This window comes from Chiloscyllium plagiosum, unplaced genomic scaffold (assembly GCF_037043375.1).
Source record: "Chiloscyllium plagiosum isolate Xiang-an unplaced genomic scaffold, Cpla_swu_hap1 HiC_scaffold_20, whole genome shotgun sequence".
NCBI lineage: Eukaryota > Metazoa > Chordata > Chondrichthyes > Orectolobiformes > Hemiscylliidae > Chiloscyllium > Chiloscyllium plagiosum.
In genome coordinates, this window is record NW_028270158.1 from 18,083,811 (window position 1) to 18,098,249 (window position 14,439).

Consider the following 14,439-nt stretch of genomic DNA (forward strand, 5'->3'; position numbering starts at 1 on the left):
TTGGCCTGAAGTCTCATCTGTTTACATGTAAAAAGAAGGCCTCTCAAAATCCTTTTCATCTCTGTACCAAACCAGACTGATCAGAGCCCGGCCCGGTTTCTTGCCCCTCTGAAACAAATCAAGTACAAAGTCTCCTTGAGCCAAGGAACAGTTTTTAGAAAGAAAAAAAGGGACTAACTTTGTGACAGGATGAGGAGCCAAATAACAGGCAGCACACTGAGTCTCCTCAATTGTGGCCTTATGGAATGAGGAAGAGACAACTATTACAGAAGATCAAATTGAGTGGTACAGCTCATACCATCGGCACAAGTGGGGAGGTGCCCAAGTGGGTGTTCTAAGGCAGTGCAGAAGGCATGCAGGATCAGTGGTGTTGGGAGATGGAATTGGTGAGGGCAGGTGAGGAAGGTGTTGCAGCAGCAGAGAGTAGTAGGGCATGAGCCTTGGTAGAAGGTGAGTCCAGTAGCAATGATAGAGTGCGTGAGAGATTTGAGTCTGGTGGCATTTAGGGAACAGGGCACTGACGATCATCCTACAGTGCTGGGCATTTCTCTAGACGGCTGAGAGGTGCATTCCTCTGAGGCTGTGCAACCACATTAATTGCCGTTTTGAGCCCTGGCAGTGACTATCAGGTCTGCGCTCTGCTCATTCTTATGACCCACTATTCCCAGAATGACCTGTCACTGGGTACCGTGGAATTCACCAGCATCCCTTGTTAAGATACAATGAGAAAAGCCTCTGAGCTTTGCAGTGACAATCACTCCACCAAACTTGACATGACTCTTGCTTAGCCAAAAAAGCATAAGATTCAGCTCAATGTATCGGTCTTCATCGCAAAAACCATTCTGCAAGTATTAGGTGAACCAACAATCTAGCAAAAATGAGGAACTTCAAAAAACAAAGTATTAGTGAGGAAATAGTATTGGAGAAATTAATGGATGAAAAGTTGATAAATCCCCTAGTCTTAGTAACCTACTTCCTAGGATTCTGAAAGAGGTAGTGACAGAATAGTGAAAACATTGGTTTTAACTTTGCAGAATTCCCTATGTTCTAGAACATTCTGTGTTGATTAGAAGGTAGTGAACAAAATTCTACCACTAAAAGGAAAGATGACATAGAGAACAATAGGTTAGTTAGCTTGGCATTAGGTGCAACGAAAGTGCTAGGAGCTATTATGAGAGCTATAACAGGATACTTAGAATCATGCAGTATGATTAGGCAGAATCAGTATAGATTTTTGAAGAGGAAATCACGTTTCACAGATGCGTTAGAGGTTTTTTGATGTTGTAAATAGTGGAGTAGACACGGGGGAATTTTAAAAAAGCATTCGATAAGGCAGCAAGTAGAAAGGTGGCAGCCTTCCAGAGAAGGTTTGAGCTGTGATGGTCAATCTGTGTAAAGCATTGTCTGGTTTGTCTCAGGAGCCTTTCGGATATGACAGTCTCTGTCATATGTACTGCAGAGGAAGATAATGGGCTGGGAAAGTGCATAATTGGGGGCAGGGTGGTCTCTGTTACCTCTTGGCTCTCCTCTTGGTCAGTCGAGCTTTTCATTTTTGCTGACGTCTTCCAATGACCTTTCAAAAAGTCAGCCTTCAGAGATCGCAGCCATCAGGGACTGTTAATATTGAAATTGTCAGTGTCAATGTCCACTAACCTCATATCGCATTTCTAAGTGTCCTTGTGACAGAGGATTGGATGCTCAGGAGGTTGTGACCCAATTCATCACACATAGGTTCTTTGGATATATGGCTGTCGTTCATGTGATGAATATGGTTGAGCCCCCAGTGATGACTTGATAGTGAGTCTATGCAGATGGAATTAGGTCACTCCACGACCTCTGATTTGGTGACTCTGGCCTGCCAAAAGAAGCAAGGATCTTGCCTAGAAATATTCTCCAGGTTTTAGGATGCAGAGGAGTGCACTAAGCATGCAGGCATGATAGACCTGCAGAACGGAGTTCTCAGTCAGTTTCCTGCTATTCCACACTCTCTTACCCATTGTGTACATTACAATTGCAGCTTTGGCGATGTGCGTGTTGATTTTAGCATCAAGGGGCAGATTGCTACTGATTGTGGAGTCTAGGTGTGTGAAGTTACCTATATCCCTCCAGTGTCACAAAAGGGTATCATGCAAAATTATGGCTTGTGGGCTAGACTAATATATTAGTACAGTTTAAGCATTAATAAATGGACAGAAAACAGAGAGTAGGATTAACTGGGCCAATTTGTAGGTGCTAGGTTGTAGCTAGTGGAGTGCCACAAGATCAGTTCTTGGGCCTCAGCTGTAACAAGATGAAGGTATAATGTACCCAAAATGCTAAATAATACTATGTTCGTTGGGAGAGTAAGATGCGGTGAAGAGACCATAAATAAATGTAGACAGATTGAATGAGTGGGCGCAAATATAGCAAATGGAATATTATGTGCAGAAATACAAAAGTTATCAACTTTTGTTGAAAAATAGAAAACAGAATATTTATAAAACAATGAAGAACTCAGAAAATTAGCAAAACTGGTGTCAGTGGGAATCCGGGGAAAATCTCTCCCCTGATCGAAGTCATAATTGGCACATAGGTACTTGGTTGTAGTCATTGGAGGTCAATCATCTCAGCTCCAGGGGTTCCTCAGGGGAGTGACCTAGGCCCAACCATTTTCAGATCCTTCATCAGTGACCTTCCCTCCAGTATATGATGTTCGCTGATGAACCTGGCTTGGGCTAGAAATGGCAAATGGAATTTGTGCAATACAGGTGTAGGAAATGACCATCTCCAACAAAAGAACTCTAACCACCACCCCTTGCATTACCATCACTGAATCCCCCACTATCGATATCCTGGGAGTTACCATTGACCAGAAACTAATCTGGACTAGTCATATATATTCTGTGGTCACAAGAGCAGATCAGATCCTAAGAATCCTGTAGCAAGTAACATATCTCTTGACTCCCTAAAGCCTGTCTACCATCTCTAGGGCACAAGCCAAGAGTGTGATTGAATACTCCCCACTTGCCTGATGGTTGCAGCTCCAATAAAGCAGCTAGTTTGATTAGCACCACATCCGCAAATATTCTCTCCTTCCATCAACACTCAGTAAGAAACGCGTATACTATCTACAATATGCACTGTAGTAACTCACCCATGTTCTGTACACAGCACTTTCCAAACCCAGAACCATTTCTGTCTACAAAGACAAAGGAGCAGACACATGGGAACACCTGCCACTTCCCTTCCAAGTCACTCACCATCCTGACTTGGAAATGTTCCTTCAGTGTCACTGAGTCAAAATCCTGGAACTCCCTCCCTAATGGCATATGGGGCACACACGCAGCAATTCAAGAAAGCAGCTAACCTGTTTCTGAAGGGCAGCTGGGAAGGTGCGATAAATACTGACTCAGCCGGAAATGCCCACATCCTATGAATGAATATAAAATAAATTTAAGGTACCTGGGTCCTTTTGCATGCAAATCACAGAAAGTTAACCTGTGTCAGCAAGCCATTTTAGATTTTTCGAAAAAGAGACTGGAGTACAGGAGAGAAAAAGTCTTATTGCAGCCATATAGGATTTTGGTGAGACCATACACCATGGGTATTGTGGGCAATTTTCGTCTCCGCACAAGGAAGAATATCTTTGCCTCGGACGGAGTGCCACAAATGATCAGAAAACTGGGAGAATCCTTAACTGGGAGAATTGTAAAGATTGAAAAGATTAGGGCTACATTCACTAGAAGTTTGAAGTAAGAAGGTGATCAATGAAGCTCATGCAAGATGTATCCACTGGAAGGGGAATCTAGAACTGGAATTCACAGTCTCAGTAAGGAATAGGCTTTTCAGACTGAGATAAAGAGCAGTTCCTTCACTCCAAAAGTTGTGAGTATTTAGAATTCCCTCCCCAGAGTGCTCTGTGTATGTTCCGATATTGATTATCATTAAGGCTGACCTTAACCATTTTAATGTACACAGGGAATCAAGGGCAATGGGGATAGAGGACGAAGATGCAGTGAAGAGATTTGCAATGATCTTACTGAAGGGTTTGGAAAACTGAATGGCCTACTTCTGCTATCCCTACGTACTGCGCATTTCACACCAAACAGGAGAATAGGTCATTTATGAAAAAAACAGCAAGTTGCTGGAAAAACTTAGGTCTGGCTGCATCTTAATGGCTTGAGCCCAGTCTGACTCTCCCACTTGCTGCTCGGTTAATGGATGAGTCCAACTCCATCATTTTGAAGGGAAACAGTCATGTAGTTAAAAGGAGGACATAAATGGAAGCAGGTGGGAAATGGCAAAAATACAAACTAATAAAGGTCAGAAAAAGCCACTATCTACTGAGAAGACGTGTCACAGAACAAGATTTATTTCTTTTTACAGATTTATGAATAACAGAGTGCCTGCCAATCGAAGATATGAACCCACAGAGTATGAACATGCGGCAAACTGTGCTACCCATGCAGTAAGTTACCTGAATGGTGCTGTATCAATGAATGTGATATAAATGATTTAAGAAGAAGAATTTTTAGTTGCGAGATTTACTGTGATGGTGAACTGACAGTAAGTGAATTCTGAAGGGTAGAATCAGTGCTGAAAGAATAGACAGCTCCATTAGCAAACACCTTACTCTGTGTGGCCAGCATTTGTGGGTTAGAATCCAATTTAGACATTTTAATCCATAACCTCAGCCAATGTTCTTGGTGCCAGCAATGGCAGAGGTGCTGATTTTCAGATGAAACACTTAAACTTCTCTCCCAAGTGGATGTAAACGATCCCATGCTGCTCCAGAATGAAGAGGAGAGGAATTTCTTTGGTATCCTGTTGGCCAGCATCACTAAAGAACAAATTATTCAGTCATTATTTCATTGTCTTTTATGACACATTGGTTGCTGCATTTACTACATTACTGCAGTGACTACAAGGAAATTGGCTGTAAGTATTTGTGATGTGTTGAGGTTGTGAAAAGGAATATATATAATGCAATTTTTTTCTTTGTATGCTTGATTCAATAATTTAACATTTTTTGAAGGTGAAGTCTAGAAATAAATGGCAAAATCGGTGAATCCCAGAATTTTTTTTTGTCAAATAACCTTCACAATTATAGGGTTGCTGTGTGTTGTTGCTTTTTAACAAGAATAACAACACATCCATTCACAGTTAGGGACACTGATAGGAGCAACAAGAAAAGCAATAGGCCCCGCTGTTAATATTGCTTGTAATCTTTAAGATGTTCTTCTACTCCTCATCTTGGCACCATAGGGAGCCTACATTCAGCATTCACATTCAGCATTCATTGATGCCGATTAGGCTGGGCAAGAATTAACAAGAGTGATTTTCGTTAAGAAAAGTATGATGATTGCCATGTAGTATATTTCTACCTCTGTACCCTGTTCAAATTGAGCCTAACAAAATGAAAATCTGCACTATTCTTTGTTATGCAAAGTGAGTCCAAACCTTGTTTATTGTTATACTTACAGTACGGAAATACGTTATAATTATTCATGATATTTTTATTAGTTGTTGGCTCAAGAGGCAAAGCATGTAGCAATTGACAACTTCAGGCAGAGGTGTCACAGGATGGTTGGCTGTTGCTCAAAACAAAGAGATGGAGCCTTGGCTTTTTATCTTGCATTCAGGATAAATGCTCAAAAGTCAACTTTCAAACAATCACAGCATTTATACAAGAAGAGAAAAGGTGCTGGTTGGTTGGCAAGTGAATTCTGACTCAACCAGTGTGCATTTGCAAAACCTTAAATCGAAGCTTTACTGTTGGATGTGATTTTATTATTGGGTAGCACTTGCTGAATAATTCTCAGTCTGCGAACAACCGATTTGTAATGTGGCTGACGTAACAGTGCTGGAAGTGTCGTATATTCATACATAGGGACCTATCCTCTGTAACTGCTACAAAAATGTGTAAGGATTATCATTTTTAACACTTATCTGGGGAGTCTGGAGTTCCCGGTAATTTCTGCATTGCATTGCCTCAGCCATCCAGAGTCCACTTGCCCTAAGATCGGAGGGGCAATTAGATTCTTTTTAAGGACAGCAACTTCTTCTAACCTCCCGTCATATCAACTGTGATCATTTGAAATTTACCATTCTTGCATTTAACTACAGTCCTGGGGAGTGTTGCTGAACAAAGAGACCTTGGAGTGCGGGTTCATAGTTTCTTGAAAATGGAGTCCCAGGTAGACAGGATAGTGAAGAAGGCATTTGGTATGCTTGCCTTTATTGGTCAGTGCCGAAAGGTGTGGCACTGGCAAAACACAGCAGGTCAGGCAACATCCGAGGAGCAGGAGAGTGGATGTTTCGGGCATAAGCCCTTCATCAGTAATGTGGCCGTGGCAAGGGGGCTAAGAGATAAACAGGGGTTTTGGGGTGGGGTGGGGGGAAGGTAGGTGGATGATGATAGCTGGATGTAGGTGGGGGATAATTGTGATAAATTGGTGCCCTCACCTACATCCATCTATCGCCATGTCACACACCTTTCCTCGTCCCACCGCCCTATTTATCTCTAACCCCCCTCCCCCACATTCCTGATGAAAGACTTATACCCAAAACGTTGACTCTCCTGCTCCTCAGATGCTGCCTGACTGGCCACACATTTCTCCAGCATCTTCAGTCCTCACTTTCTCCTTTATTGGGCAGAGTACTGAGTACAGGAGTCAGGAGGTTATGTTGCAGCTGTACAGGACATTGTCAGGCCACTTTTGGAACACTATTCAATTCTGGTCTCCCAGCTGTAGGAACGCTATTGTGAAACTTGAAAGGGTTCTGAAAAGATTTACAAGGATATTGCCTGGGTTGGAGAGTTTGAGCTATAGGGGGAGGCTGAATAGGCTAGGGCTGTTTTCTCTGGATTGTCTGAGGCTGACCTTAAAGAGGTTTAGAAAATCATGAGGGGTATGGATAGTGTGAATAGCCAAGGCCATTTACTTTTGATAGGGGAGTCCAAAACTAGAGGGCATAAGTTTAAGGTGAGAGGGGAAAGATTTAAAAGGGGCCTAAAGGGCAATTTATTCACGCAGAGGGTGGTGCGTGTATGGAATGAGCTGCCAGAGGAAGTGGCAGAGGCTAGTACAAATTGCAATTTTTAAAAGGCATCTGGATGGGTATTTGAATAGGAAGGGTTTAGAGGGATACGAGCCAAATGGGATTAGATTAATTTAGGATATCTGGTCAGCATGGACAAGTTGGACCAAAGAATCTGTTTCTGTGCTATACTACTGTGTGACCCTATGACTCTCAAAGACCTCAACGTGTCTTTCTTTTTGGTCATATTCAAGTCTGTACCACCAAATGAATGGGAGAAGTTACACTGGTGTAGCAAGCATTCTCATTTCAGTGTGGGTTTTGTTGTTGAGTCAATGAGGAGGACGATTGGTTCTGAAGCTTAAGGTGTTCACGTTAACAGGCCTGTTAAAGCTACCTGATGAAACAGTGCTCCGAAAGCTAGTGCTTCCAAATGAACCTGTTGCACTATAACCTGGTGTTGTGAAATGCAAATCAGACATGGTACAAAGGCAGCATTGCACCCAACCTCATGAGGTTCAAATGACCCTTTGCCGGTTAGAAGAAGTTGCTGTCCTTAAAAAGAATCTAATTGCCCCTCCGATCTTTTGACAATTAGCCATGGTCTCCTTTTTAGCCCTCTGCCACGCCTAACAGACTTTGCTTCTTTACACCATCAATGTCAGGCTGCTTAATAAGATGAGCATGCATGTCAGTGTTGGAGGTATTACATTAGCATGGATAGAGGATTGTCTTCTATTAGATAGGCAAAGAGTTCACATAAAGGTGGCATTTTCAGGATGGCAACCTGTTAATAATGTTGTGTTACAGGAATCAGTTCTGGAGCCACAATTATTTACAACATATATTAATGACTTGGATAGGAAAGTTAAGTTTGCGGATGACACAAAAACAGGCGTAGGCAAGTGAGAATGAAACAAAGAGTCTGCAGAGGGAAATAGACAGGTTAAGCGAGTGGGCAAAAACATGGAAAGTGGAATATAATGTGGGTAAATGTGAAGCTATGCGCTTTGGCAGGAAGAATAGAGGAGCGGAATATTATCTAAATAGAGAAAGACTGCAGCAAGCAGAGGGATAGAATAGAGGGATTTGAGAGTCCTCATCCATGAATCACCACAAACAAGCATCCAGAAGACAAATGGAATATTGGGTTTTATTTCAAAGGGAATGGAGTATAAAAATGCAGAGTATAAACCTTTACAAGGCAGGACTCAGACCGCAGCTGGAATTCTGTGAACAGTTTTGGGCTCCTTATCTAAAGAAAAATATAGTGGCATTAGAAGTGGACCAGAGAGGGTTCATTAGGTTGATATCAGGTATGGAGAAATGTCTTATGAGGAGAGATTGAATAGATTGTCCCTGTACTCATTGGAATCTAGAAGAATAAGAGGTGACCATATTGAAACATACAAGATTCTTAGGGAATTTGGCAGAGTAGTAGGGGAGAGGTTGTTTCCCATTATGGGAGAGTCTAGGTCCAGAGGGGACAATCACAGAATAGTGGGTCCCACATTTAAGACAAATTTATGGGGAAATTTCTTCTCTCAGAAAATAGTGAAATTCTTTACCACAGAGAGCTTTTGAGGCTGAGTCATTTAGAATAATCAAGTCTGAGATAAGGTCAGAAGTCAGACAATACCAGGTTATAGTCCAACAGGTTAACTTGAAATCACAAGCTTTTGGAGTATTGTCCCTTTATCACTTCACCTGACAAAGGGGCTATACTCCAAAAGCTTGTGATCTCAAATAAACCTGTTGGACCATAATCTGGTGTCATCTCACTTCTGACTTTGTCCACCCCAGTCCAACACCAACACCTCCACATCAAGTATGAGATTTACAATCAATAAGAGAATCAAGGGTTATGGGGAAAAGGCAGGAAGTTGGATTTGAGGATTATCAACTATGATCTCATTGAATGGGGGAGCAATCTGGAAAGGTTGAATGGCCCAGTTCTGACCCTTTGTGTTATGGTCTTACTTTTTGGTTTCAAACACCTTATTAAGGATCTCCTTAACTTCATCTCCTCTACGTACACCTCCTCCAATCTCTCAACATAGCCAAAGTCACCAATTCGAGTTAATCTCCCCACACCTTCTCCAATTATGTAAAATCTCCTTAAATACTGGCAACTCAAAGAAAAATAAAAAGGCATTGCATTAAGTAAAATCACAAAGAATGACATGCCTGATTAGGGAATCAAATGTATTTGTTAAATTTGCTGACAATTAATGTCAAGGTCACTCTGAACAGATGAACTTTTGGAAAATGATGTGGTGGACACTCAAAGTACAAAGAAGATGCATCATTTCCTTCAGGAGGGAAGGGAGGAAGCAGACTCTGCCTGTCCAGGCAGTCACTGCAAGCTTGTAAAAAAAAAATTAACCTTGATGTGAAATGTGAATTATGCCAACAATGGAATCCTTCATAGCTTAGTCGTGATAAATGATACGGAAACTATCAATTTTGTAGGTGTAATATAAAACTTGTTAAGTACAATGTTTTGGTAAAGCAGGATAGTGTGCCATCACATGTCATATTTCAAGAAGTCTAAAGCATTTCATTTAAGGTTTTGACTTTTCAGGGTGAGGCAGGTAGGAGGGGAATGATCTGAATTAACGGGTGGAATCAAATGGCAGGAAATGTGTCTTCAATCAAAACTTACAATGCAGTTATTAATCTTAGTATTGTTATCCTGGTATTCAGATCTTTTCATGGCATCATACTCCCTATCCGAACAGCCCTTAGAAGTTTTTGCGGCCTTCAAACTCTGGTCTCAGCAGTTCCCTTCATTCTAAAATTCCTTTTTAAAATCTCTTGGCCATACTCTCCTCCTGTTAGTCAATCCTTACATTCTACTTTTATGACTAAACGTTTGGACACCAATTCAGTTAAAATCCTGGGGTGTTACCATTGACCAGAATCTGAGCTGGCTTAGGAAGATGATTGCAGTTGGGACGTCAGTCATCTTACCTCCAGGACATCTCTGCAGGAGTGCCTCAGGGTAATGTCCCAGCCCTAACCACCTCAGCTGCTTCATCAATGACCTTTCCTCCATCATAGTGTCAGAAGTGGGGATGTTCACCGATAATTGCACAATGTTCAGTACCATTTGCAACTCCTCAGTTACTGAAGCCGTCCATGTTCAAATGCACCAAGACTTGGACAATATCCAGGCTTAGGATGACATTTGCGCTACACAAATAGCTGGCAATAACCACCTCCAATAAAAGACATCTAACCACTGCTCCTTGACATTCAGTGGTGTTACCATTACTGAATATCCCACTATCAATATGCTTGGGGTTACCATGGACCAGAAAGTCAATTGGGCTCACCACATAAACACAGTGGCTACAAGAGAAAGCTAAGAATACTATGGCAAGTAACTCACCTCCTGACTACCCAAAGCCTGTCCATCATCTGCAAGGCACAAGTGTGGTGTGTGATGGAATACTTCCCACTTGTCTGCCTGGCTTTGAAATATATCACCATTCTTTTGTTTTTGCCCGGTCAAAATCCTGGAATTACTAGAAAACATGACACCATCCAGCACAAAGCAGCCCACTTGTTTGGCACCACATGTAAGGTGTGGCCTTTTTGCTGAGACAAACCAAAGCAGGTTTTACACTGTTAATGGTAGGGCCTTGGGGAGTGTTGTCGAACAGAGAGCTCTAGAGGTACAGATACATAGTTTCTTGAAAGTCCATCGCCGGTGGACAGGGTGGTAAAGAACGCATTTGACACATTACCTTCATCAGTCAGAGCACCGAGTACAGGATTTGATGTACTGCATACAGTTCTGGTCGCTCTGCTATAGAAAGGACATTATGAAACTAGAAACTAGCAAAGAAGATTTACAAGGATGTTACCAAGACTGGAGGGTTTTAGTTATAAGCAGAGACTGAATAAGCTGGGAGTTTTTTTTCACCGGAGCGTGACTTTGTCGAGGTTTATAAAATTGTGAAAGGCATAGATAAGGTCTTTTCCCCAGGGTACAGGAGTCCAAAAGTAAAGGGCATTGGATTTAAAGTGAGAAGGAAAAGATTTAAAAGAGACCAGAGGGTGGTGTATATATGGAACAAGTTGCCAGAGGAAGTGGCAGAAATGAGTACAGTTACCAACATTTAAATGGTATTTGGACAGGTGCATGAATAGCAAAGGTTTAGAGGGGCCAAGTAGTGGCAGATGGGACTGGTTCAGTTTAGGAAAACTGATCAGCATGAATGAGATGGGTGGAAGGGTTTGATTCCGTCGTGTTTGATTCTATGACGCATCCACTCCCTCCATCTCTGACGCTCAGTAGCAGCAGTGTGTACTATCTTCAAGGAGCACTGCAGAAATTCACCAAAGGTCCTTTGACAGCACCTTACACATCCACAACAACTTCCACCTAGAAGAACAAGGGCAGCAGGTACCTGCAATTTCCTCTCCAAGCAATGCACCATCCTGACTTTGAAATATATTACTGTGCCTTTGCTGTTTTCATGTCAAAATCCTGGAATTACTTTCCTAAGAGAACCAAGATACACCCTAGAACTGCAGTGGTTCAAAAAAGCAGCTGACCATCACTTTCTCCAGGGCAACTTAAATGGATAATAAGTACTGGGCTAGTCCGCAATTACCACAACCCATGAATGAGTTAAAAGAAAACCTGCCTTAAGGTTGCTGCATGTCGCTCAATTCCAATACTGCTCTTGCGAAGTGCTTGTTCAGTTGTACTGCACTATAGGAGATATATAAATGCAAGCATTGGCTGTTGTATTTAGTTCAAACTTTTCAGACATCCTATAACACATCTCAAAGGCAGCTGAGACTTGAACCCAGATCCTCTGGTCCTGAGGCAGGGTCACTGCCACTGTTTAATTGTTGTGTTTATATTGTGTCTTGTTACAGTGTGTCATGTCTCAGTATGACGTGAGTGCTGTGTAAGACAAAATATAGAAACTACAGGAAACCATATGCCCCTTAAACCTGCTCCACCATTTTATCAAATAAGACTTGTGCACTCGATTTTGGCTGCACAATACACTAAAGTTAAAAGCAGTTTGAGAAAAAAGATGAATTAGTTAAATGAGGTTGTTCACTGTGAGACACGGTAAAAAGGTTACAATTTTTCAAAGCAAAAAAAGAATATTAGTATAAATGAATTAATCTTACATATTCCCCGTACTGACTGATACACAGTCAGCTAAAGCCTGGATCAATTTGTTATGAAACTGAAAAGATATTGGAGACATTTAACATTAGAGCCACGCTGCTTCCCATCTGGCAGCTGTTTATACTTTAGAATTCTGAACAAAATTAGCACTGAATAATTTATTAACCTTGAAAAGCAACAGAATGGATCTGTTTAAAATCTAAAGTAAATCAAGCGATTTAATATTAATCAAGTGGATTATATTTGTCAGGTTAGAGCAAGTGAAAGCCGAAGAAAATAAACAGCAGACCATCAGTATTGACCTTATAGTGACATCCTTTTCTTTTCGTCTGCTCTGTATCATTGCATAAATGGTTGTGGTTTGAATAATGTCATAAATTGTCTGTGGGGGATGGGGTTAGGGTTGGGCAGGTGGACAAAGGGAAATGATAACTGCTCTGTAGTTATTGCTTCAGACAAAGAAACAGAAGATAACCTACAGTTCCTTCCTCCCTTTCGTTTTTAATGAATCCATTTTTAGTTTTATCCGGGAGATCAATGAATAGTACATTATCCTTTGTGTCGTCTCTTGTACTAGCTCATACACTTCCTGCATCTCAAAGCGACAGCATTATTTACCTTGCCCTGGTTTCCTTGTTTTTCAAGTCAATGGGCTGTTAACATTCAAGCAACATCAAATATCTACCTAATTTCCCTCAACATGTTCCCTGCCGTTTTTCTGTCTCAGCCAACTCTGTCATCTTGGATCTCAATCATTAACTTGTCTTCTCATTTTATAATCAAATTTTTGCAACTCTGCAGGTTTGAAACAAATGTTTGTGACTTGGAGTACTTGATAGGTCAGTTATTGGTAGCATTTATATGCACTAAGTTAGGACTGGGAGTGCTATGTACAGTTTAGTCTCCTTACCTAAGGAAGGATAAACTTGCCATAGTGAGAATGCACAAGACTGATTCCTGTCATTTTAGGAATGATTACGAAGAATAGGCCTGAATTCATTAGAATACAGAAGATTGAGATACAATCTCTTAGGAGCTTCGAAATTCTTGGTGGTGTTGAAAATGTGGATGCAGGAAAGCTGTTTTCCCCTTGGCTGGGAGTCTAAATCAGGGGACACAGCAACAAGATAAAGAGCAAATCATTTAGCTCTGAGGTGAAGAGAAATTTCAGCACTCAGTGGGTGTGAATCTTTGCAATTTTCTCTCTCAGCACGCTGTGGAGGCTCAGAGTTTGGGTAAATTCAAGATAGAGATTGTTAGATTTCTAGACATTAGAGTTTTCTAAGAATACAGGGGATAATGTGGGAAAAATGGCATACAACTAGACGATGAGGCATGATCTGGTTGATTGCTGGAGTAGGCTGATCTGTAGTTCCTGTGGCCTATCTGTAGTTCCTGTGATCCCCTGTACAAGGTTGTGGGTTCAAATTTCACCCATAGACGTGAGCACAACATCTGAGCTGCCAACCAGAACAGTAAGGGGGTAAAGAGAGATTAATTTTTGGGTAAGAGATTCAACCAAAGCTCTGTCGACACCTCAGGTGGCTATGAAAGATTGCAATTCTGAAGGGGAGTAGAGAGGATATCCCACTACTGTTCTGGCTAATATTTATCCCTCACTAAATCATCATGGAACCTTGCTGTGTATGTATGGATAAGATGAATAGCAAAGATCTTTTCCCCAGTTTGGGAAATTCAAAACTAGAGGGCATAGTTTTAAGGTGAGAGGGGAAGGATTTAAAAGGGATCTGAAGGACAAACTTTTTCACACAGAGGGTGGTTCGTGTGTGGAATGAACTGCCACAGGAAGTGGTAGATATACATACAGTTACAACATTTGAAAGATATGTGGACGGATACATGGATAGGAAAGGGATATGGGCCAAGTGCAGGCAAATGGGACAAGTTTAGTTTTGGAAACTTGGTTGACATGGAGTTGAACCGAAGGGTCTGTGACGCTATAATTAGTTAATGGGTTTCAACAACATTATGTGTGTTTGTATAAAATAACATGTATTTGTATGCTTATATGATGTATTTATAGAAGATATAAATGATTTAGTTACATTGTGTATTCACATTATGTATTTACAGAAATATAATAAAACATATCAAGGCGTTGTGGCTCATTGGTTAGTACTGCTGCCTCATAGCGCCAGAGACATGGGTTCGATTCCAGCCTCGGGCGACTGTCTGTGTGGAGTTTGCACATTCTTCCCGTGTCTGCGTAGGTTTCCTCTGGGTGTTCCAGTTTCCTC

At 41.4% G+C, this 14,439-nt stretch overlaps 1 protein-coding gene across 3 annotated transcripts in view; it reads left to right on the top strand.

Annotated features, from left to right (window-relative positions):
- Window positions 1–14,439, top strand: part of mmd2a (monocyte to macrophage differentiation-associated 2a) — a 119,237-nt gene that overhangs the window by 43,232 nt on the left and 61,566 nt on the right. For all 3 annotated transcript variants that reach the window (XR_015760543.1, XM_043711914.2, XM_043711915.2), the window contains exon 3: window positions 4,366–4,447. Coding sequence is in view for 2 of the 3 variants with exons in the window: in XM_043711914.2 (XP_043567849.1) it covers window positions 4,366–4,447 (82 nt within the window). In the remaining variant the exon portion in view is untranslated. The remainder of the gene's footprint in view (window positions 1–4,365; window positions 4,448–14,439) is intronic.